We start from the raw sequence: 26,176 nt of genomic DNA on the forward strand, positions 1-26,176 counted from the left end.
TTGGATGAATGATGAAGGTTTCTCTATCTCAAGCCCCTCTGTTTTTCTTTGCTTCAACTTAGTTTAATACACTTAACACACAAGATTAGTGAATAAATGAATTTGAGCCTTAAGATTATTTTGATTACATTATTTTGGGGTTCTGATTAATTTTTGTCAGATTCAAAAACTCGTGGAAAATTGTGTTTCAACAGATCATACTGTCATTCTGCCACTATCAATTTACTATACTGCACGAGGAGTGGATTCACACCGTGGGCGTGGGTGCGACATGCAACAAAAAGGCAGGCAGACTAGTTATGTTCAGCCTCAACAATGTTATTCACAACCTATTGGAATCGCAACTTTCAAACCCAATCAATTTTTCTTGATGTACCCTCCATCATTTGTTACAATTATAAACGGAAAGTCCATGTGGCCAAAAATTGTTCCTCTCTAACTTTTCCAAAGGAGCAACATATGAATCTGAGGCATGCCTCTTATCTCACCTATACTTCTCAAAACAATAATCAATGGATCATGAATACCGGGGCAACTCATCATTTGACCTCGAATTTGGAAAACCTCATCTTCACTCTGAATATCAAGGCCTTGAACAAGTTGAGCTTGGTAATGGTTATAAACTCCTTATTCATTCGGTTGGGTCCTTTTCTTGTTGTATTAATAGTAAAAAGCTTCATTTTAAGGATATTTTGTTTGTTCCTTCAATTAGTGAGAATCTTTTTCCAATTTGTTCTCTAACCGCTGACGTATTTGAAGCCGAAGCATGTTGGTATTTAGGAGACGAATTTCAAAAAAATTTCCTAAACAAACAATCAGGGTGATCCAATCACTCTGATAAACAGTCAAACATCCGATGTCTGACATCAAATCCTTAACCAAGATCATTAAGTTCTTCAATAATCAAATTGATATTTATACTACGAGATTGGAAAAATCCCTCTTGTAGATTCCAATCGGGTATTAAAGCTTCTCTAGTGGTGAAGTCTCTAGTCAGTCCACTAAGTCGATTCGATCAAGCCTCGAAGAAACTAATTAATCTTGCTCAAAATCGAAAACTGATTCCGAATATGATTTTTCTTAACCGGAAAAACGTATATTATTTCCTTCATCTGCATATATATATCTTTTGATATATATATGCATGCTTTGTTTCAATTTGGATTGAAACAAAGCATGCACCAGGACAAGTGTCCTGGTGCATGTTATATATATAAAATAATAATTAATATAATAATAATAAAAAATTCATATAATAATTAATTATATTCTTATTATATTATATATAATAATAATTAATTAACAACTTAATTAATTACTATTATATCTTTTAGTATATATTTAGAGGAGCTAACTTAAGACACCTTTTAATAATAACAATCAACACTTGACTATTGTATTTGGAAAAAGACATCGATTTAAATTGAGCAAGAATAATTATTTATAATTTCCTCATTTCAATTGAATATCAAACAGTGTTAGAATGTTTTGTCAATCCCATTGACATATTCAATTGTGTCAATCAATTAATTAAAACACTTTTAATTAATCAATTTAACTAAAGCTTGATACAAACAACTTGTATGTATGTGACTTTCTAGGTTCATCTTTAACTGACATTAGAGGCATAATAATAACACTTATTAATTATGTTAGGAATCCAATTCCTTGTACTACAAGTGTATCCTATATAAGCTTAGCTTATATATACTTATAGTCCTCTAAAGGTCATGGTCTCCAGCTAACACACTGCGCCATGACGTCCCAATTAAGGAATGAAGTTACTTGAAGTAAACTTATAATTAAACTAATTATGAACCATCGATCATAATTTCCATGCACTAAAGTCCTTTCATTAAAAATCCGGATCTTGACTAGAGTCACAAAATGTCAAACTCTAATCGTCAAGATACTAAGAAATATTGATTTAGTCTTTGATAAAATAAAACTCTCATCAAAGAACCATTCTTTGATACTTATCTCATAAGGTGAGTCTTATTGTCCTAGCCAGGAACTCATTCCATCAAAAAACCAATCAATAACTATCTTAGGATTTATCTCTATTTACTTAGAGTAATGAATCATCTATTAGCAAACTCTTGTTACATTACACAACTAACTATAGCGATTCACTGCCGGATTACCAGAATTAAGATCCCATTACAAAGCAGGAACAAACTATAATTACCTGCGCAAGAACAACTAAGTTTCCTCAAGTCAAAGGACTATATGCACTATTATGACCTAGATAATAATTATGTTGACTAGGAGTAAACCTTTGTGCAATTATTATCTAACGTCACAGTTCGACCATTCACCTCTTTGAATGTCCACATATTTATTCTGATATCATCATATCAAACAGAATGAGATTTTTTGTTTCTGATTAATATCTCATACTAATCGAGAAAATAAACAGAGGTGATAGTCTAAGGATACACGAGTGTCCAATTCATTATCCACTAACTATGAACATTTAAGATTATTATTTTACCAAAAAAAAAATATCTCATTATTATTAACTCTTAATAATATTATCTCTTTGTAAATAATCTTTGGACTAATATATATATTCATTAAGTAATTAAAAAATACAAATAATTACACATGAATACATATATTATTAACTGCCATTTGGATACAAAATTCACACTGTATAATATACAAAAGGAATGGCCTAGGGCATACAACACTTACAACCGCTTCGAACCAAATTTCGGTGGGTGTTTCGTACTAAAACTCAAATAGATTGTACAATTACACGATGATATAAGGCTCGAGCAACCTGGGATTGATTACTCTAAGACCTTTAGTCTCGTTGTAAACCAACTAGAATTCGTCTCATTCTTGCTCTAGTTATGTTCCATGGCTGGTATATGTTTTAACTTGATGTGTCTAATGCGTTTTTGTATGGAGATTTGAAGGAGGATATCTACATGACTTAACCTCCTGATTTTATTGATCTCATGCATCCTCACAATGTCTGCAAGCTCCGTACATCTCTTTATGGACTTAAGTAATCTCCACAAATGTGGCATGAAAGAATAACATTCAAGTTACTTCTCTTTGATTTCCAGGATTCTAAAACAGACAGTTCTTTGTACTTCTATATCAAAGGCTCTATTTGTATATATTGTCTTATATATGTTGATGATCTTTTGGCCACATGAAACTGCTCTTCTTTTATTAAACAACTTGTTGCATTTCTTGATGCCAATTTCGCAATTTGAAACTTGGGTCGAGCCACTTACTTTCTGGGCATTGAACTCGACTTGGGCAAACATGGTCTCTTTGTACTTTGATTCTTGCCATAGCCAAAATGGCAAATTCTCGCCATATAAGTTGAAGTTGGGTGATGGAGATGATTCTTCCTTTTATCATAACATTGTTGGAAGTCTGCAATATCTCACATTCATTAGGTCGGATATCGCTTTTGATATTAATAAAGTTTCACAATTCATTCATGCTTTTACCGGTATGCATTGAGGTGTTGTTAGTGGTATTGTCTCTAATGGTTTGCAATGACCAAAACAACTCACTTTTACGTGTAATATGACAGCATGTGTCAATCACGTGTGTATGCGATATGAAAAAAAATTACATTTTTTTGGCTTCTATATTTCAATTTCAAGCATTTAAATTAAGTAAATATAAAATACAGAGAAACACTACGGTTATTTTGTTTTTTCCTATCAATGGATGATAACTTTGTTTTTTTCCCACCATTAGATTAATTTTCTATTTTATCATCCAACAGTCAAAGTAACCATAACTTGCACTATAATGTAAATATATTTTTTCTGTCACGATATTATTTTGTTAATTAATTTTATTTAAAATAATTCAGAATAATTTTATTGAAAGGGAAATGGAAATTGCAATGAATGTATATAAGATAGAAGAAAATGAAAGAAGCGAAGAGAAGAAAATGCATTCTCTCCGACGCTTAGCCGCCATTACATTAAGAAGAAGAAACCCACTCCATCCGACTACATCAAATTCTATATCTACCAAAAACGGCGATGATGAATGGAATGATGCATGGGAAACTGCTTGGCTTCCAGAGGATCTGAAGGCTAAGAATCGAGATCCATGGGAGACGGACGTCAATTATCCATCCACTAACTCACCGGAGGTGGACTCAGAGACCAAGGCATTTGTGGAGGATATGAATGAGAACTGGGATGAGAGGCGGAAAACGACCAACATCCATCAAAAACAAGACACCAAGGGAACTGAAAATGGGACTTCGCTATACAGTCTCGACAATATAAAGAAGGATTACAGGTTGAAGAAACAGAGGATTCATGCCAGCCTTTGGATGAAGGAAATTGAGAAGCAGCAAGAGGCTAATTTGGGAGATTCAGGTCTGGGAGCTGCAGATGATATCGACAGATTGCTTGATAGCTGCTCTGAGTACGTTCCCTCGATTTACTTTCTAGCTATTAATTAGCAATTTTCTGATTAGTTTTATCTGCGATTTGCTGTGATGAGTATCCCGGAGAACGCATATAAAATAAAGTGCTTTCTACATAATAATGTTCTATGCATAACCTGTTGGTTACTGTTAAGCTAATTTTAAATGAATTTGGGTTGTGATTAGAAAAATAAAATAAAATAAAATTATATTACTTCATTTGAAAATCCAAGTTTAGATTATATATGTTGATCAATATATTATGCAAAAGAGAGCTACTAGCTAGTACTAGATTTGGAACACGCGTAATTACTCTCTGTCTTGTAAGTTAAAGGTTGAACAATGTGAGAGATTGTATATTGAACAGACAGAGCATATGAACTTCATTTTTATACACACCCTGCAATAAACATTGTTATTTTTAAACATCAAATCTTTCTTTAAGTTGCCTCCTGCAAAATTCAATATAGTATGTTTATTTTATTAAGACACTTGCTATGAACTATAGAAAACTGACTTCATTTCTTATTTGTAGCTTCTCAGTGTAGTTCTTGGAACTTGAAGGTTGGGAAACATATAATAAGCATCTTTTAAAACTATTTTGAGGGGATATTCTAGCCTTGTCATCTGGACCAATGGCTTGACCTGGCATATTTGCTAACCTAATCCTACTACCATTTTTTGGGGTTGGTCTATGATTTCCAGCATTTTCCTGGTCAATTTGATAAACCATCAAGAATCAAACTAAAATATCTAGGAGTCAGGCACACTTAGGTCTCTGTTAATTTTCATATCATTTCTTACCGACCTATATCAGATTTCATACCTGGTTATGTTAACCAAAATGATGCATGCATTTAAATACATATTATGTGCTGATCCTTGAGGTTTCTTTCTATCTCATATACTCTTTCATAAAATGTAGAAGTAGAGCAATTTTTTCCATGATTAGTTTTCAAATCACGCACTTCTGTTCCTTACTTCCTTTTTGTTGAAGTGTCTGTCTCGCTCTTCAAATGTGGCATTATCATAAAAGTAGGATTCAAAAATTTACTAGCAGATGCTGTTAATCTCTTTCTCTCTCTGTGATTGATGAACTTAATTCTGGTTAGTAAAGTTATTCTGGGCAACTTTATAAGTTATGTTGTTTATACATGGAAAAGTTTGAAGATATGAATGTCATCTTAGTAGAGTCTGAATCCTAGGTTATTGGTATTGGTTGCAGGATTTTTGATACTGGCAACAAGAACTGGGATAATCCAGAAGTGTCAAGTTCTTGTGAGTTGAAAAGCAAACCTGATGGTTGGGAAACGACATCCAAGGCGCAAGATGGGAATATATGGGAGATGTCACAAAGGGAAGAAGATATTCTAGTGCAAGAATTTGATCGTAGAATTGCATACAGCAAGTTCCAGGTGCGTACAGTCCAGTAGTGTTGTTTAATGAAAATATTTTTCTTTTCTTGTGAGGGGTTGGTATAATAAATAATTGGGTTGTTTTTTTGTGTGTTAAACTGGAAACAGATCGCTAGTTTTATAAAAACTCACATATTTAGCCGGAGGAGACCAATAGATGGATGGAAATACATGATAGAAGTGCTGGGACCAAATGCCAGGAAAGGGAAAGGTAGCGTTTCAAGGATGGCAACTCTTTCTGATACAGCCACTCAACCTTTCAAGGAGGAAAGGACTAAAAATTTCAAGCCCCAAAACCCCAAATATTTGCATTATCATTAACTAACCCTCAATACCTGGATTATTGTATAACTATGGTATGGATATTCTTCTACATATGGATTTTAGGTATTTCGACCCCACCCTTCTCTTTAATATGAAAATCATTGAGATTTTCAATGGTTTAGATTCATGCTTTTCTTTCCCAAACATTTGTTTGTTCCTCAACCTCCAAACACATTGACATAAAAGAAATCTATTTTTGTTATGCAACCGTTACAAAAGGCTAGAAGTTAAAATTAAAGGGTTAAGGAACATAGTTTTGTATTGTTCCTTTGCATCATTTTATTTTTACATTATCAACAAGTAACAACACGAAGTCTATTAGTAATTGCTCGCCTGTGAATCAAAACTTATCAGCAGTTAGTGTTTACCAACAAAATATCTCTAAAAAATGGATTTAGGACACTAAGAAAGAATAAAATGCTAGGCCCAGCCTGGGGGTTAATTTGATTTTCTCAAAACCCCAAAAAAATCAATTTGGTGCAAGGTTGTGATGAAGTTTCTCTTACAATCTAATCTCAAATGAAATCCATCGCTTTATGAAACTCCAAGGAGTGAAACCCAATTGCCTTGCTTTCTGGGATCAAGAATTTCTTCTTGCCTAATATATAGAGAAAAAGGAAATGGATAAGGCTATTCAATGAGGAACGGAGAAAACATAGGAAACTGGAGAATGAAGTAAACTAATTGAAGTCAAAGGAACTTATTGGTTATCACTTTTATGTAAAACTATTCTCATACACTACCCTCAGAATAAAAGAAAATAAACAGAATAGCATTTCTGATTTCTTCAAATCTTTTTAACTACTTTCAGGTCAGCTATGGATCAAAACCAAAACATGTACTACAAGTACATAGAACAACAACAAGGTTTCCACATCGGTCAAAAATGCACTTTATCTTTTTCTTTTTTCTTCTTCTTGTATCCATTTCTTTACATCTTTCAAAATTGCGATAACTCCACTAGATGGGATGATTTGGGGGAAAAAGAAATTTACAGTATCCAGTGGAAAAGCCTACATAAATTAAAAATGTAAGCGTAGCAGACTACACAAGGAAGACAATTGCATTGCATATCAATCTGTACTCAGTATATTGTGCCGCTCACATATCCGGGGTCCATGTTCTGCCCACCACTTCTCAGCTTGTTGTTCTGTGAAATGTTTCCGACTGTACAAGATAATATGAATTGAGATGTTAACACAAGGAGACAACTCATTTTCTATCCCACTGAAAATCATCAATTATATCTTTTAACAATATATTCTTTTGGAAATAACAAGAGGCACACTTCACAAAACCTCTGTATCATTTCAGGAATAGGAGGGAGGAACTAGATATTAAACATAAATATTTCTCTTCGATCTTCTGTTCCACAAGGCAATTAAAATATACCTTGCAATGCTATTTTTACTCATCGTGTGGCTTGGCCACTTAATTCGATAAGAGTAATTCTACCTACATGTAAAAAATGGCAAACACATTGCAATACAGTTTATAGTTTCCAATTTATTCTTCATTGCTGTGCTGATTGTAATATTGATGCATGTTTTATTACTCAATATTTATGTGTTAGGACCAGATATACAGAAAGAGAACCATAATATTTCAAGCATAAGACCAAGGAATTCCACTGACAGTCTGTTAATGATGCATTTGTCAAATTCAAAGCCACGCAAAACTGGTCTGAAGGCTAATATGAAGGTCAATATAGAAGTCATAGGATCTTATAATATAATAAAAGATAAGACCTTCTTTATCAAAATAATAAAAAAAAAAGATATGTCAGTTGTGAATTTAGGTTCCAATACCTGAAACGAATTCGCTTGAGTTCATTATTGCCACCTGGATTGGAAGACAAAGTAATGTACACGCCTGGCTCAGCTTGTATCACACAGTGTGGCTTATCACTTTGAGCTTTGGCTCTGAATGACAACATCTGATGATCTGCATTGCCATTTGACTCAACTTCACGAGAAAGTTCACTAGAATGACTTTTACTAGGTGATATCTCTGGTGCATCGGATATATGTTTGGCAGAAGATCCAGAAATAGGACTGGAACTCAGTCGTTCTGGCAGTTTTTCAGCCATTTGCTTCAACTGTGAGACAATGAATCCTCAATGTTAAAAACATGAAATTTTCAGTTAGCACGTTTAGAGAGATAAATGAATAGCCAACCGGTTATATATCCCTTATGCAAGCAACCAACACCTGACAAACCACTCTCTCTCTCTCACACACACACACACACACAACCGAAAAAGCAAAATATCAGTTGATTAATTTTCGACTTTCAATTTTTCATTTTATGCACTTCAAAAGTTTGTCTTGCATATACAGCCACAATGAAAAAGGGACTTTTGTTCATCTTAGTGCCTGGAATGCAACCTCATGTCTCATGAATTGATAAATTTAACCCCAATTGTCAGGCATAAAGATCATATCATTTGAGCGAGACAAATACAATGGAAGCAGAAGATACAAAGCATTTGTACCTCATGAATGAATGCCAAGAAACACAGATAAATACATAGTCTAAACCAATCAATGCATCTACTAGTCTCAGCAATCAAGCATTCAAAAAATTAGATTCTGTATACCCAAAGCATAGTCTAAACCAATCAATGCATCTACTAGTCTCAGCAATCGAGCATTCGACAAATTAGATTTTATATACTCAAAGCATTGGCGCAACGGTAAAACGTTGTTGTCGTGTGACCAGAGGTCACGGGTTCGAGTCTTAGGAGCGGCCTCTTGCCAATTAAATTGGCAAGGGAAGGCTTGCCCCCAATACACCCTTGTGGTGGGACCCCTCCCCGGACCCTCGTTCAGCGGGGACGCGTAATGCGACCGGGCCGCCCTTTTTTTTTTTTATACTCAAAGCATTATTTTTTCAGCAAAAGTCAGCTCAATTAGATTATACTAACACACGCCTCTCTTCATTGAATTTCTTTCAGGAATTAAAATAGAATGTTGGAAATCTTATAGAAACTGTCTCCTTGCTCAACTAATAATGTATCCAGACTCACCAGTTTGTATGCTTCGCCCAAACAAATCAAGATATCTATGCAAAATACAGCAATGCCAGAGTTGAGATTAATGACTAAACATGTATCCTCAAGAAAAGTTTTGTGCACACTGCATACTTATTTCTTCTTGCTGTTTTTATACTCTAGTGCTGCATAGAAGTTCATTATAGAAATTACAAAATATGAAGATGAAACATTGAAATGTGAGAAGTTGATCCGTGGAAATGCCAGGGAAACCATACTGCTTCACACCTCACATCATAATTCAAAACTCCCCTTATCAATGAATACGCTACATTCACTACTATATATTGCAGGTTAGTATTTTTGCATTTACTAATCAAAACGACAATAATGCCATTTCAGCATTTATAATGCCTCTGACTTCCATTCTTGTCAACAGCTTCTTCGAAGCCAACTCTAAATTATAAATAATTAGCCACTGCATCAAACATAAACACCAAAAAGAATTGATCAAAGGAATTCTGTATCCTACCTGAGCAGTAAGAGACTTAATAACTTCCTTTGCGGATTTGCGCTTTTCGGCTTCATCTGCTGCAATCGCAGCCACCTCCTTTAGTTGCCTTGATTTCTTTTCAAGTTCAGCTTCAAGGCGACGGGATTTGGCAGTAAGATCATCTACCTATATTGTAATTGCAATGAAATTTCCTTAGCATTTTCTCCTAAATTTACCAAATCAGGTTCTACCGAGGTAAACATTACAATGGCAACATACCAAGGAAAACATAATAATAACAGTAAATAAATGAATAAAAGGTGAATGGAAATGAATCGTATTAGTGGGTGCCCTTCATTAACATCTTAAATAAATAACTTATGATACAACTTACAATGCTGACAAAATCAGAACCAAGACATCTCATCCTCACTTGATTCAGTTGGCAAGTAGTATTGATGAATTCTCAATCAAGAGTGCTGCTTTATCAAACATCAATGAAACATGTTCACGGTAAAAGAAACATGTACCCAATACTAAACTAGCTAGATGGCTGTAATACCATAGTCAACATAATTGGATCTAAATCCACTTCCAAATGGTATCTTGTAGGATGGAGGATCCCTAAACTAATAAAATAGTCACTTGGCTCGCTTTTGAGCCAATAATGGGATGTCTTAACATATTGGACTAATGCCACTTCCTTCACTTCTCTTTTTTTCTTGCAAAAGTGTGATTCTGCATATGCTTAGAGTGGGCACGATTCATTCATGTGAAAGTCACTTAACCTTTTTCTTTTCTCTTCTTTTCTTTTTGTTAATATATTAATAAGTGAAGAACTCTTAACAGATTTTAATTCAATTTGAGGGCGAGCCTTGGCGCAACGGTAAACGTTGTTGTCGTGTGACCAAGAGGTCACGGGTTCGAGTCTTAGGAGAGGCCTCTTGCCAAATAAATTGGCAGGGGAAGGCTTGCCCCCAGTACACCCTTGTGGTGGGACCCCTCCCCGGACCCTTGCTCAGCGGGGACGCGTAGTGCGACCGGGCCGCCCTTTTTTTTTGAGGAAATTTAAACAAGACTTGGAAAAATTGTGTACTTCCTAGAGTCAAGCATGGCAGTAAGAAAAAAGTAGAATCAATAAATGGAACTTTATAATGGATTATGCGCGAAAAGATTCAACCTCCTTGAGCCAAAGAAATATTCGATCCTTCAGTACTTGTTTGCTTGTTGTTATGCAATCTTAGAGAAGGACATAAAAGCGAACTGTCATTGTCAAATCAAACCCATATACTCAAAGCAATATACGAAAGCCATTCAGAGGTTTGGAGAACATTGAGGACTCAATTAAGGAATGCGGAACTTGGAAGTGCATATTGACCAATGATCACAAACATTTAGTAACTGAATTGAAAAAGTAAGACTCATTTGAGTCTCATGCTCGACAGATTTCCCATGGAAAATGTAATGGCTCAATAAATAAACTAAATTCACAAAATAAATCCTCAATCCTAGTACATCAACAATTAACAATCAAGCATCTGAGTGTTTTCATCCTAAGATTAGAAATCTTATGAGTATGTATGACAAATTGCCCTTTAACCTGATGCAGGGAACCTTTTGCATGCAAGTTGGCCCTAATCATGAAATTCTCAAGTTTTTTCAAAATAATAGAATGTCAACATGCATAACCAGAAGAATTCATCCAAAATTATTCTCATAATCCCTCTCTTTCATTGACTGGTAATTTTTTAGAGGTCACTTGTCACATAATTTCATCATAGAAATTAAATTTCAATTTGTATAGCCGGAAACTTGTTGAACTTTAATTTGGGATTTGATTTGACTCCCTAACCAAGTTATTCACTGATTTTTCTATTTGATCCACAACTCCGCTTGATAAGTTCATCAGTGAATTCCCGAAGTGTTCCACTAGCATTTTGGCATTATTATAACAATAGATTTATCATGCTCCAACACAGAGATGATAGAGAGATCATCCAAAAGTTACTCCGTGTTTTGGAGCTTGTTGAAGTGTGTAAGGCTGTTATGGACTGAGACTCATACTGTTACAGCTGTAACAGAATGGGTCTCCCTATTACAGCTGTGTTTCCTTATCTTGTATAGCTTATATATATATATATATGTGTGTATTGTAACAAGTTAGTAAATATCAATGTAGGCAGGTTTTATCTCTAGATTAGGTGCGCCGCCGCCCCATTCCCCCCCCACCTTCTTTCTTCACCAAATCCACCGCAGGAACTTCCATAGCAACCCAGCACGGCCGTTTGTTCACCAGATGACTTACTCCGGTCACACACCTCAGCAGAGTCTTCCTTTTCTCCCGCTATCCTCCATCTTCTTGCTGAATTAGAGTTCCTTCTCTTTCGGTTTGCTGCTATATCTAGTTGAGGAGGAAGAAGAAGCTTCCCTCCTCCTCCCACCGTTTCTGTTTTCCTAGTTCTTAATCCGTTTGAATTTGTACCCGTTTCTGATTTAGCAAGAGCAGAAAGGGTAGATCTTATCCGTAGATCACTTCTACGTGGTTGCAAAAGAAAGGACTCACATCCGAAGGTTCAGAATGGTTCAGAATTTGGAGCTACGATAAATATATGTTTCAGCGTTTGTTTATGCTAGCCTTACTTTTAATGGCTTTTTTTGCTTTCTGTAGTCTTTTTCTTGCCCTAGTGGATCCTATAAGTGAGGTTTTATCCCTTCCTTTCATGTTGTACTTGCAATCTTCTTACTTAATGACATATTAGCATTTTCAACAAAAAAATATCAATGTAGGCTCTTACTCTACATGGTTTCCAATGTATTCCTAGTGTATCACATGATTTGTAACAGAGCTTTGATACTTCAATGATACTTCAATGGCTGTGGTATAATCTATATTGAATCAATGTTCTATATCTCAATTTTGGGGTAAAATTTTGATTATGAACCTTCTAACTACATGGCATCCAATGTATTCCTAGTGTATAACATGATTTGTAACAGAGCTTTGATACTTCAATGGCTGTGGTATAATCTATATTGAATCAATGTTCTATATCTCAATTTTGGGGTAAAATTTTGATTATGAACCTTCTAACATAAGTCATGGAGGAATTTCTCTCATATGTCGTATCATTTATAAATCCCAAAACTCATGGGGAAAATGACTTGCCATAAAGCATAAAAATTATGTACAAGGTTTTATTTTATTTTATTTATTTATTTACGTTTCCAAAAAGAAGAATCAGGGAAACATCCCATCTCAAATCGCATTTTTTTCTCTCCCTAGAGGAGCCCCTCGAGCTAATCTTTCTCAGGTTTATTTAGGGTGTAAAAGTTACAGTGAGCACAGATCTTGGACATCTCCAATGGAACCACACAAACTGCCCAAAAAAAATTATAACTGAATTTTCGTTATATTTTTGAAAAGTTGTGAACTTTTTTAATAAAACTTGTTAATTATTAATTTGGCATGGTTTTGAATCTTATATATCCCTATTGAGAATTGTATTAAAAACAAGAAATATCAAAATTAAACTATTTTTTTTATTCTATTTTATATTATGTGCATGAAATAGTGTATGGATGATGCCTGATGATATCTATCATATTTTTACATCATAATTCAATGCCATAATTCCATGAAACCATGAATAAATTGTAAAAATATTTCTTCATTGACATGCTTCCCTAAATAATGAAATAACCTTTTTCTATCAAATATACTCCTTTTGTTTAACAAAAATATATGTGCATGTACACAATACACCTATATATCCATATGTAATATGCTAATAAACAAAAAATATTCTTATGATAAATTAACATTGGCCTAAACCATACGCAGCCCCTGAACTTATCAATTTTGGTCATTTTGCCCTATGAACTTACGGGACGACCTATTTGCCCCCTCAACTATTTAAAAGTGGTATTAGCAACCCCCTCTTTTCATTATAACGGAAACAAGATGAAGTTCCAACATTAGTACAAGTGTTCATGGAAGTATTGGAAGCAGTCTGCATATATGTAGACGATTTAGAAGGAGTTAAAGCTATATGCAATTTTTACAAAGAGAACTTGTGTACTGTCTATACTAACCTGATTTGCGGCTTGTTTTAGTAGTGCACAAACCTTTTTATTATGACCTTGGTGCTTGCAATGAGAACATGTCATTATTGTTTCCATTACAATGAAAAGAGGGGATTGCCAATACCACTTTTAAATAGTTGAGGGGGCAAATAGGTCATCCCGTAAGTTCAGAGGGCAAAATAACTAAAATGGACAAGTTCAGGGGCTGTGTATGGTTTAGGCCATTAACATTACTACATATATTAACACATTCCACTGTAATTATAATTCTTAAGTGTGCACACATATACACCCATATAAGTGAACTGGCATATCATATGCTAGTATATAATTATTATTGTTATTAATAATACGTCTATGGCACTCATCTCATTTTTACGTTGACAAAATTTTCCATGTTAACACCATATATTCGTTGAAACCCATATGCTTAATTCTTTTGGAATCTTCTATATATAATTTGAATATTTTGATATGAAACAGAACTTTTCATATTGAAACAATGCTAAGATTTTAACTCAGATATTTGATAATAAAAATTAGGCTTAATACCTTCCCGGCCCCCCAAGTTGTCCCCATATTGCAACTGACCCCTCGAACTTAGACTTGTGACAACTAACCCCCTCAACTTGCTTATTTGGAACAAATAACCCCTCAAATAGGTTAATATTTGTGATTTCAGGAGTTTTTTTTTTTTTTTTGCCCTTTAGTTAATATATCAGTAGAATAGTTAGATTTAGCAACCATATTTTGGAAATCTTTTATTTCTGATGTAATATTATGTTGAATGTTTTTGTGGGTTTAGGGGTTATCTGTTCCAAAATAAGCAACTTGAGTTATTTGTTCCAATTGAGCAATTTGAGGGGTTATTTGTTTCAAATAAGCAAGTTTAGATGGTTAGTTGTCACAAGTCTAAGTTCGGAGGGGTCAGTTGCAGTATTGAGACAACTTGGAGGGGCTGGGAAGGTATTAAGCCTAAAAATTGTATGCAAATACATGCACAAAAAATAGTGTTATTTCCGTTATTATCAGTTGAAGGCATTTTGATAATGAGATTCTGGTTTTGTTTTGGATATTTTCTGTTCTCCGGAATGTACTGAACATTCAGTCTTGAACTAGCAGTTATTTGCTATAGTCTTAGTAAATTGTTTTAAAAAAAAGTGAAGATTTGTACATTTTATTCACAAGTAGAAACCTTACCATTGGAAGAAAAAAGAGATTGGCAACCAACAATGTGGTCTATCTAACAATAACACCACCCTTATGCTCCCTATTAATAAATTAAGAGTGCACCAATGTCATGCGTTTTTTTCCTTTACACCGTTTAAATATATATAGTTTGGTCTAGATCCCTATATCGTGCAAATCAGGCCAATAACGACCACAACTTGATTATATTTACGTAAATAGATGTATCTATATATTTGGTTGCAAAAGGGAAAAGGAAATAAGGATGAAAGGATGTTATGGGTCCGCGAATAGGATCTCATCACGGGTCTTTCCACCGCGAAGTCGAGCGCGATCTTCTTATTCTTGTTACGGCCTTTGCTTGGAGTACCTATTTTTCTTAATTTGGGAATGGTGGTTTTTTAATTAAATAGATCACCAACTCTTCCTTAGTTTCTTGATTAAAATTCTTGATGCTTTATTCGATAAAAATCCCCCTGTTTAAAGAGAGAGACTGAATCCTAACAGCACTAGGTATCTTTCCCCAAATAGGATTCTACCACTTAATAATTAAAAGTCCTAACAAAATACTATCAGCTAAGAATACGAAACCTATCCTACAACAACTATCCAAAACTAAAATAATAATTAAATTAAATAACATTAAAAAAACCTATCCTTGCGCTTGTATTTCTTCCCCGCGAATGCATCCACAACATTACACCCTTCCTGGAAAAAGAGCTTGTCCTCAAGCTCGAATTCTGGGTAAGACGCCGGGGAACCCATGTAGCTTCCTCAGTTGGAAGAGCTGCCCAATCCACCAAAGTTCAACAATGCCTCGATTCAGCCTAGAGAAAAGAACAGCTCTCGGAGTGGGAACCACTCTGCCCTCGTGTAGAGGTGGTAGGGACGAGACATCAGTAGGAGGAACACCTTTGAATGCCTTCGGTAAGGAAATGTGGAAGACATCATGAAGGCGGCTAGTTTCAGGTAAAGCCAGGTGGTAGGCAACCTGTCCCACCCTTTTCATAAACTGGAATGGGCAATAGAAACGTGGAGACAACTTGTGGACCGACCTCTTTTGGACAGATTGTTGTCGATAAGGGTGTAGTTTCAACCACAGGAATTGATCCGGTTCAAAGGATAATTCCCGATGGTTCTTGTCATATGAATTCTTCATTCGAGCTTGAGCTTGTTGTAGGCAACCTTGTATGGCAGCCAACATGGTATCGTGCTCTTAGAGAGAGCGATCAACTGCTTCCAAACGGGTGGAACCTGACTCATAGGAGAGCAAACGGGGAGGGGAGCCTTGAAATGGTGTCATCCCTAGTGCAAAATGATAAGCAGTGATATAGCAATATTCCACCCAGGGAAGCCATTCAATCCATTTTCTTGATTGATCACCAACAAAACAACGAAGGTACATTTCAATTGTACGATTAACTACTTCTGTTTGGCCGTCTGATTGAGGGTGGTAGGCAGAAGAAAAGGCTAAAGTGGTGCCACTTAAGCGAAACAACTCTTTCCAAAATGCACTAGTAAACACAAGATCTCTATCACTAACAATGGTTTCGGGTAAACCGTGGAGCTTGAACATATGAGTAAAAAACATATAAGAAACAGAAGAAGCACGGTAAGGATGAGAGAGTGGGATGAAATGAGCATACTTAGAGAACCGATCCACCACCACATAAAGGACAGATTTCCCTCCCACCTTTGGTAGACCCTCAATAAAATCCATTGAAATGTCAGCCCATACTTGCATCGGAATCGGAAGTGGTTGAAGAAGGCTCGAGGGATGCAAATTCTCCCATTTATTTTGTTGACATATTGAACAGTTCTGCACAAAATCTCGAATGAATGCTTTCATATGGAACAATGTTTTTTTAACCTCTTCATGGGTGGAGAAATGGACATTAGAAATAATGGTGCGAATCAATGGAGAAGAGTGTGAAAGATACACTCGTCCCTTGAAGTAAATCAACCCATCCTTAATTTCCCATCTGGAGTTTGTTGTACCAGCTTGAATCTGATGGATAAGATTCTGCAATTCCTCTGAATTCGCCACTTCTTGTCGAATCTCATCCAACACAGAAGACTGTGGGCCTGAAATTGCACAGAAGAACAGATTATCTTCGTCCCGTCGCGATAATGCATCCGCAGCCTGATTCAAAGTACCAGCCCTATAATCCACCCGGAAATCAAACCCAAGCAGTTTACTAATCCAATGTTGTTGAGGCGGAGTGACCAGCCGTTGTTCCAAAAGATACTTAAGGCTGAAATGCTCCGTTTTGATAACGAACAAACGTCCCCAAAAATAAGCTCTCCAATGTTGAACATCCTTTGCCAATCCTATAAGTCAATTTACAACTGAAGAATGCAATCGGATGGCCTTGTTGATGGAGTACAGCCCCAATGCCAATGCCGGATGCGTCGCATTCTACCACAAATTCAAGATCAAAGTTCGGTAGCTGTAAAACTGGTGTGGTTGATAAGGCTTCCCGTAGATGTGGGAGTGGGCCATTCATGGACGGATTTAATTTTTGTAATATCAACCGATACCCCTTGATCATTGATCACATGGCCTAAGTAAAATCACTTGGTTTTCTCCAAACGAACACTTGGAGCATTTGAGAAATAATTTATGCTGGCGCAACAACTCAAATATCAACCATAAATGATGTGTGTGTTCCACCCATGTTTTACTGTAAACTAGAATATCATCAAAGAAAATCAATACAAACTTACGTAGGTGGGACTGACATACCTCATTCATTAGAGATTGAAATGTGGAAGGTGCATTGGTGAGGCTGAATGGCATGACCAAGAACTCAAAATGGCCATGGTGAGTTCGAAATGTCGTTTTTTCAGTGTCCGTAGGAGCCATCCGAACTTGGAAATACCCTAATAATAAGTCCAATTTTGTGAAATATTTAGCACCATGAAGCTCGTCCAATAATTCATCTACAACCGGGATCGGAAACTTGTCTTTGATTGTCCGTGTATTAAGCTCGCGGTAATTGACACAAAAGCGCTAGGATTTCTTTGGTACTAGCAAAACAGGAGAAGAACAAGGGGAGCGGGTGGGCTGGATGATGCCTTGCTTAAGCATGGCTGCACATTGTTTTTCAATCTCCTCTTTTTGTAAGTGGGGGTAGCAATAAGGTCTTACTACCACAGGTTCAGAACCACTCTTCAAAGTAATGCGGTGATCACAAGTTCTGGGTGGAGGGAGCCTTTGTTGTTCTAGAAATAAATTCGAAAATTCAGCAATTAATTTGTCCATGGTAGTTGTTTGGGAGGCTGCCCCTTGTAACGCGTGCAGTTGTGAGTTCTTTGCCTTGACCCATTCACCCCTCCATGTCAATTTTTTATGATTCAACCTGAAACTCATTGTTAATGCAGTAAAATCACACAAAATTGGTCCTAAAGTACTCAACCATCGCACTCCAAGCACCACATCAAACCCATCCAATGGTAAAATATATAGGTCAGCAATAAAAGAATCCTGCACAGTGCATCTTCTCCCCATTAGCTACCGAAACTTGCAATTTGGGTTTGAACACCATTGGTAATTGCAGTTTGGAGGCAGCCTGCTCACTGATAAAGTTGTGGGTACTACCCGAATCAATTAGAACCCAGATGGATGCTCCTCTCTGATGCACGGACACTCCATAGACCCAGCGTATCCCGTGTCGGATACGTATCCGATACGGACACGGCCGGAAACTCCAGGGACACGGTGTCGGGGCCGTGTCCGTAATATCGGAAAGTTGGACACGCGTATCAGTGAAGGATACGCGTGTCCCAGGAAAAAAAAAACATGCGCTTCTTCAAATGTCAAATTAAAACTTGCGATTCTTCAAATTCAAATTATACAGCCGTTCAACTTCACCGATAGTCGTTATAGTTGATAGATTTAGAGAGCCAAAACTCCAAAGGACAGGGGGAATTAATGCCAGAAGAAGCTCCTAATTAATACAAAAACTCTCAAACTTCTCCATCCATCTATATAAATAGGGCTCCTAATTATTTAGTTATATTACAAAAAATCATATATATAAATATATTTTTAATATTTATAAATGTGCCCCAATATTTTTAATATTTACACGTGTCCCCCACGTATCCGTGTCCTGTGTTTTATAGAAATGACGTTTCCCGTATCCGTGTCCGTGTCGGATACCGTATCCGTGTCCGTGTCCGGGCAACATAGATGCTCCTACAATAACTGCCCGAAGTTGCATGGTCTGTGAGTTTGTTATGCCTGTAATCGCATGAAGCAAAATTTCTGGTTCCAAGTCGTCTGTAGTATCTCCGTCTTCGTCTGAATCAGTTGCAAAGAGAAAGAAAAGTCGTTTACACCTATGACCCGCAGAATATGATTCATCGCAATGCCATTTCGGTGCGAGACAACCTTTTGATTATAGGTGGAGCGCTGCTGCCCAAACTCGAAGTTTTTGGATTGTTGCTCACTGCAGTCCTCTGGTCACGGTTGGCTTGAATGGAGGGTGGCGAGCTAATTCCCTTAGGGGCTGCCCACGAGTAAGTGGCTCATCCTAGGCTTGTTACTCTGCTAATTTGCAATTTCTTTTCAAAGGCCCTTGCGAATTCATAGCGGTAGCCAAGGTTGGAGGATTTTGCATCTCCACATCCATCCTTAGGGCTTCTGTTAGTCGAGCAATAAAAGCAAGGAGTGTTTGAAATTGCTGCTGGTATTCTTCCACCGTTCCCGTCTGTCGGAGATTAGCTAATTCGCCTAAGGGGTTACTGCTCAATGGCGGCCCAAATCGCAGCAAGCAATTGGACTTGAATTGATCCCAAGTAAGTCCAGGCTCTTCTTGTTCGAGTCGGCAGTACCACAGTTGTGCTTCTCCTGTCATGTGGAAAGCAGCTAACCCTACTTTTTCTCTTCCATCTGTCGATACAACCAGCCTAAAGGATCCTCTTTCCCGTTGTAAGAAGGAAACTCAAGTCTAGTATATTTTGGGATAAGAGTATTTGAATTTCGATGTTAGCCACCGTAATTGCCGTAACCAGCCTCTGTTTCGCTGCTTCCGGTTGCCGTTCCACCTTCAGGTTCTTTTCTTTTTTCCAGGACGTGTGCCTCCAACAATCGTTGGATTCTCTTCATGCCCTCTCTTATCTCTCGCAGTTCTTGGCTAAATTTTTTATCGGATTCTGCTGCGATCCAGTTCCTAAACTTTGGCTGTCCATTGTTCAAAATCACCCATGACGATAGGCTCTGATACCAATTTGTTATGGTTCCGCGAATAGGATCTCATCATGGGTCTTTCCACCGCGAAGTCGAGCGCGATCTTCTTATTCTTGTTACGGCCTTTGCTTGGAGTACCTATTTTTCTTAATTTGGGAATGGTGGTTTTTTAATTAAATAGATCACCAACTCTTCCTTAGTTTCTTGATTAAAATTCTGGATGCTTTATTCGATAAAAATCCCCCTGTTTAAAGAGAAATAATGAATCCTAACAGCACTAGGTATCTTTCCCCAAATAGGATTCTACCACTTAATAATTAAAAGTCCTAACAAAATACTATCAGCTAAGAATACGAAACCTATCCTACAACAATTATCCAAAACTAAAATAATAATTAAATAGCATTGAAAAAACCTATCCTACAGCAATTATCAAACCTAAAATAATAATTAAATAGCATCCTATTTAAATAACTTGCACTTGTATTTCTTCCCCACGAACGCATCCACAACAAAGGAGTCATACAATAAAGGAGTAGTTGAGTGGATTAAGTACCTGCGCCTTTAAACTTGTGATTTGATCACTTAAATTGCAATTAGTATGCCTCGAATCGTCAAGAGAAGATCGAGCTGGACTTATTCTTCCTGCAAGAGAGGGTGCTACCTGAAGGGTTGTTTTTAAATCAGAAGCAGGATCAAGGAAAAATTTCTTTGTTGTTCCGCCTATAAGCAATGGTAATTTCAATGAACTTGAACTTCCTAACAACCAGTTTCCTTTTAGAACAGGTAAGATGCTACTAATTTCTGATTCAGATCTTCTGTCATGCATAGAATGACAGCTTTCAGCAATACTGATTGACTCCACAGATGAAAGCCTGGAGAGTTGTCCCTGTAATTTGGGACCCGGAGTCTCTTTAGATACTGTGTCATTAGGTTTTTGGTTCATATTTCCAGGCAAGGCTTTAGGACTTCTTGCAACTGAACCATGTTCTGCTGCCTTCTTTAGCTTGTTGAAACAATCATCACAAACCCTATGCGGTTTGTTCATGTTTGGAGCTAACGCAGCTTTGAGAGATTTTCTACTGCTGCATGCTTTGCAAAAGACTAGACCACAGTTGTAACAGTTGTGGCGCTTTCTTCTAAAACCAAATGGATTATGGCAACCAGAGCATACTGAATGATCAGCACTTAAAAACCATCTGTGGGGACATATAATTGCAGTAAAATTGGAACCACATGCTACAGCTTTCACTTGCTTATCTTTTAGAAAACCAACAAGGGTAGGTGTATCTCGGTCTTCATTGTCTCCATGGCCTAATTGTCCATTTGTGCCCTTTCCCCAAGTATAAACCTCTGCTTTCGAAGTCAAAACTGCAACGTGATAAGAACCACATGAGATCTCCTCAACAAAACTTCTTGATATTTTACCTTCAACAATAGAAGGAATCTTCTCTGTAGCTTTTGGACGTCCAAGTTGTCCATAAGAATTACTACCCATTGTATATACTTGACCTGCTGCTGAGAGAGCGACTGTTAGATTATGCCCGCAAGCTACCTGACAGATATTTACATCATCTAGCGCAGCTACACATTCAGGAAAAAGTCTAGGTTCTGTATCACCATGTCCAAGACGGCAATTATCTCCATCTCCCCAGGTGAAGAGTTTTACCGATGAACAGCTATCAGAATCTTCTGGACTAGATAATTCAGTTGTTAGTTCAACTGCAGCAGCAGTGTGCCAAATACCACATGCAACCTTTTTAGTTTTTAACCCTCTCAAGGCTTCTACTTCCCTTGGGATTCCCGTGCTGCTGCGATCTCCATGGCCAAGGGCACCAAAAGATCCATCTCCAAAAGTAAATAGCTGACCAGAAGATGTCACAGCAGCAGTATGCCAAACTCCACATGAGATATATGATATATGTAAACCCTCCATGTCACCACCTACTTTTTTAGGTATCCAATGACTGGCTTCACCACCATGTCCAAGAACACCACTATTATACACACCGTCACCCCATGAATAAAGATCCCCAGACAGTGTAACGGCACATGTGTGGTTCTCTCCACATGCTACTGATTCAATATTCATACCAGCCAGGGCGTCTATAAGTTTTGCGTTAGGAACATCAACTTCGGCACCATGCCCAAGTTTGCCTCCTGACCCTTCCCCCCAGCTGAAGATCTCACCTTGCTTAGTGACCAGCACAGCATGTCTGCTACCACAGGCAATATTATGGACATCTAGAACAAGTTTGGACTCCAATACCTTTGGAAGGAATGCATCAACCTTGGAACTTGATGACTGCCCTATTCTGTGAAAGCCACCAACGAGTACTCCATCACCAGTACCTTCTCCCCAAAAGAAGACATCACCCAGGGCATCAAAGTCTTCATGATAAGAACCCTGGCTGGATGAACTTACTGCACTTGATAAACTGACTCTAACTGTATTCTCAGAAGCAGATGTACGACCATTCGAGTTGTCTATACATGCTGCTGTTAAATAGCTATAAGGCCCAGCAAGCATTTCTGCTTGACTTGGACTCTTTGCTTGGGCAGTATAAGATACGATATCATAGAATGCCTTTCCCAGTCTATTTTGTGGCATGCCCTCAAGGGGCACCTGATTACCTGGACCATCTCCTTGCCCTGGATCCTGTGGTAATTTGTAGAAAAAATAAAGGATAAGAAGGAGAAGAAATTAATTGTAAATTACTCCCAGAAAATCAAATCTTTATAGGAAATCAATTGTGAATCTTCAGTGAACCCTTAAATCTTTGTAAAATGAGAGAAAAAGATAGCTACGGACAGATGATGAAATTGAGAGAGTAGAATGTCTTCTTAAACGAGTCTGTGGACTATCTGATGCTGCAGTTTCGCTTCTGGAATCAAGTCTCCACTTCCGCTGGTAGCTACCACGAGTAATGAGTGCCTTAAGGCCAACAAACCAAACTTCTGCTTCATCCTTGTCTTTACATATCTGTATGGTGTCAAACCAAGAGAAATTATATCTTGGTGGACATGCTAATGTGATATAATTTCTGGACACAAGTACTATGTTGCACAGAATTTCATTGAAACGAAAGATATACCAAATAAACAAAAAGATAGTCAAGCATATTACTGTTAAAAATGATTTTATCAATGTAAAGAAATTACAGAGGGTGTAAACTCACCAAGTCAAGTGACCTGTCACTGTATATAAGAGAAAATGATTGGTATTCTTTTTCTGGCCGAGGATAACGTTGAAATATTGCCTGAAAGATGATGTTATATTGACGTTAGAGTTGAAGAAGAAATACCTAAGCCAAGAGAAGATAAGATGTCTACAAATCTAACAGAAGCACAAGTAAAATGCAACTAAATGGACCAAAAGAAAAAAATATTAGCCAAATGTCAAGAAATGGAACTATTTCGTCGAAATTTCTTTGAATATTCACTTTTAATAATGCAAGGCATGTCTTTGAAATGTTATAGAAATTCTTTAATCAAAAGCCTAAGCCTGTAGTTAAAAAAATTCTAAGAAAAACTTTAAGTTGTATGAACTTACAGTACGTTGTCCAGGAATAATTTTTGAAACTTGACTAAGTTTTAGCTGCTTCTCTTCTTTGCCCGAGTACCATATCAATAGATTCTCATCCTGAGATACAACTCCAGCATAAGGAAATATAACTGAAAAATAAAAATATATAATACGTATAGCTAAAACAAAATTAACTAGATTAACAACAAAGGAACTATATATCAGGAAATATGAGGTTGTTTTGCATTATTGAGCTTAATCAACAACTCATGATTCACCAAAGTCTAGTATCCAAAATTTTGAATCCCTAGGATTCTTTATATTTCTTAACGCTTCCATCCATAAAGAGTCAACTGTTACATAGCAACAAACCACAAGAAACAAATTCTTAGACAACCTTGGAACTTTTCTCCTCGAATATTTGCAACCTGAAACCTTGCCTCGGATCTTTTCATAAACACTCATTTATCAACTGCTCCATCAAATCTGACACCCAACCTTTAATTTTTAATGCTAAAAAAGTTGGGAATCTACAATAGATTGTTCAAAGGTCTCAGTACTGCTAATGCTGGTTGACTGCTATGATGGTTTGACAATTAAAATTATTAAGCGAAACAACTAATAAAAAATGTGCTGGTGATAAATAAAGTATTGATACAACAGAAAGATGGATATGCCAATAGGTTGGTTGAACTGTTGCTAAATCAATTAGTTAGAACCACAAGGAGGGCATAGATACACATTTTAATATGACACTGAAGGTATTTTCTTTTCAAGTTATTCAAAAGGCTATGGAACATTTAAACATAATAATAGCATGTAAATAGTGAAGAGAACTTACATTTGAAAGTTGAAACGGACAGAATTTTGGCTTTCCTCTACGTCCATACTTGAGCAAATATGCCCCTTTCTTAAGTGCTCCAATGGCCTAAAAGAAAGAGTTTGGTTCATATGCATATCTATTCAGCAATCTACATATAGACAGAAGTTGTTCATCTACTGCTAAATGAAAATACCAACAAATATTAAATTAATGAAATTGCACTATAAGAAATAATGGAGTATGATAATTAGCTTTTCACTCATGACGCAAGAAGTATTAATTATTCACACCAAAGAGAGAACTATCAATCCATTTTGATGGATTCACAAAATTGCAGAAGGGAAACGAAGGGAGCACACAAAGTAAGAAGACATCAGTTTCCAAGTAAAAGAAAATGAGTTATGCAGCATATTGAGGAAAACTATGATATTAACATGAAACGTAAGCAAAATCAACGGCAATAAATGGAAGCAGGTTAAACCTGGTCGATATCCTTCTCAGCAGGACCCACTCTCTGAGAATCAGCCATTCAAATTGTTGCAGTGTCGTAGAACCAATGCCCATTTGAACACCACCCCTTGACAAAAATGTTTACCTGGTAAAGCAGTTCCCAGGTTTGCGGCATAAGGTGACAGCCATAACCTCGTTCCATTCTAACCCATAATACTAAATTTACCTCCAAAAATCGAATGTGCAAGTTCTTTTTACTCGGAAATCTCGTCGAAGAAGGCTGAAATCAGCATGTATTAGCTCGGAGAGAGCTAAAAACAGTCCATCGGAAGAAGCAAAAACCCTAGGAATCCAATAAGTGTATTCAATGGTAAGAATAAGCTCTTGAATTTCCGAAGCATTAAAGCGGAGCTGAGCATCCAAATGGAAATGCTTTTCGAATAAATTAAAAGAGATCAAATGAAGCAATTATTTATTTGAGAGAGAGAGAAATGCAATATAAGATTAGAGAAATTTGAGAAACAGGAAAGATATATTTGACGGAGGAGTGTAACATTGGAGCTTTAAACGGGTTGTTGAAAAACAAAAATTTAAAGAAGAGAGGAAAATAGAGGTTGAAGAAGATAGATAGATAGGTGTGCAAATTGGTTAGCGGATGAATGCAAATCTGTATCTCGATATCTCTGGGCAGAGGAGAGAGGGCAGTCTAACTAACTGACTGTTTCGCTTCTCCTGAAATCACCAAAACGGACAAAACTAACAAACACAATGTCGTTTTCCTACCTTCAGTGCCACGTCATTCTTTTCAATTTCGACAAATAAATAAGACAACAATAACTTCTGGCCCCCTTCAGGCCCACCACATCTTGCTTCATATCAAATATCTACTTCTCAGTGCCAATGAGGGTTGGTCCGAGTGGTAAGGCGTTGAACCTCTGCTTGAAAGGTTTGAGGTTCGTTTCCCCACTTCGTGTACTGGCTGGCAGACCATGGTACTTTGGCAATAACATGCTTGTTCTTGTGGGAAGGAAGCCAATGGGGCTACTATGCAACGTGGCAATGATGCAAGTGGCTCGAAGTGGTTGCGAGAACCGAGTGGCAATAGTAACTCAAGGGGTTTTGAAACTAGGCTTGATAATTAGGGTGAATGGTGTAAATGAGGGAGATTGGATGCTGAGAATTAAATTTGGTTATGAATGATGCTTTACTGTTGAAGCAAGGGGCCATAGTGGAGGTCTCTCATTGATGTGGAAAAAGATGAATGGCATTGC

At 36.9% G+C, this 26,176-nt stretch overlaps 2 protein-coding genes across 2 annotated transcripts; one reads left to right on the plus strand and one right to left on the minus strand.

Moving 5' to 3' along the window:
* The first annotated feature begins 3,901 nt into the window (after nt 1-3,901).
* LOC136218459 (protein GAMETE CELL DEFECTIVE 1, mitochondrial) lies at nt 3,902-6,358 on the plus strand. The gene is made up of 3 exons (XM_066005333.1): nt 3,902-4,416; nt 5,643-5,832; nt 5,941-6,358. Exons 1-3 carry the CDS (start codon nt 3,929-3,931, stop codon nt 6,151-6,153), a joined length of 891 nt encoding a protein of 296 aa, XP_065861405.1. The 5' UTR covers nt 3,902-3,928; the 3' UTR covers nt 6,154-6,358.
* Nucleotides 6,359-6,840: 482 nt separating this feature from the next.
* Nucleotides 6,841-25,607, minus strand: LOC136218458 (PH, RCC1 and FYVE domains-containing protein 1-like). The gene is made up of 10 exons (XM_066005332.1): nt 25,132-25,607; nt 24,937-25,050; nt 24,474-24,560; nt 23,660-23,749; nt 23,286-23,366; nt 22,919-23,089; nt 20,663-22,765; nt 9,681-9,827; nt 7,965-8,254; nt 6,841-7,323 (listed from the first exon to the last, which is right to left on the minus strand). Exons 2-10 carry the CDS (start codon nt 24,982-24,984, stop codon nt 7,230-7,232), a joined length of 3,111 nt encoding a protein of 1,036 aa, XP_065861404.1. The 5' UTR covers nt 24,985-25,050; nt 25,132-25,607; the 3' UTR covers nt 6,841-7,229.
* Between the last annotated feature and the right edge of the window lie 569 nt (nt 25,608-26,176).

Source organism: Euphorbia lathyris, chromosome 2 (assembly GCF_963576675.1).
Source record: "Euphorbia lathyris chromosome 2, ddEupLath1.1, whole genome shotgun sequence".
Taxonomy (NCBI): domain Eukaryota; kingdom Viridiplantae; phylum Streptophyta; class Magnoliopsida; order Malpighiales; family Euphorbiaceae; genus Euphorbia; species Euphorbia lathyris.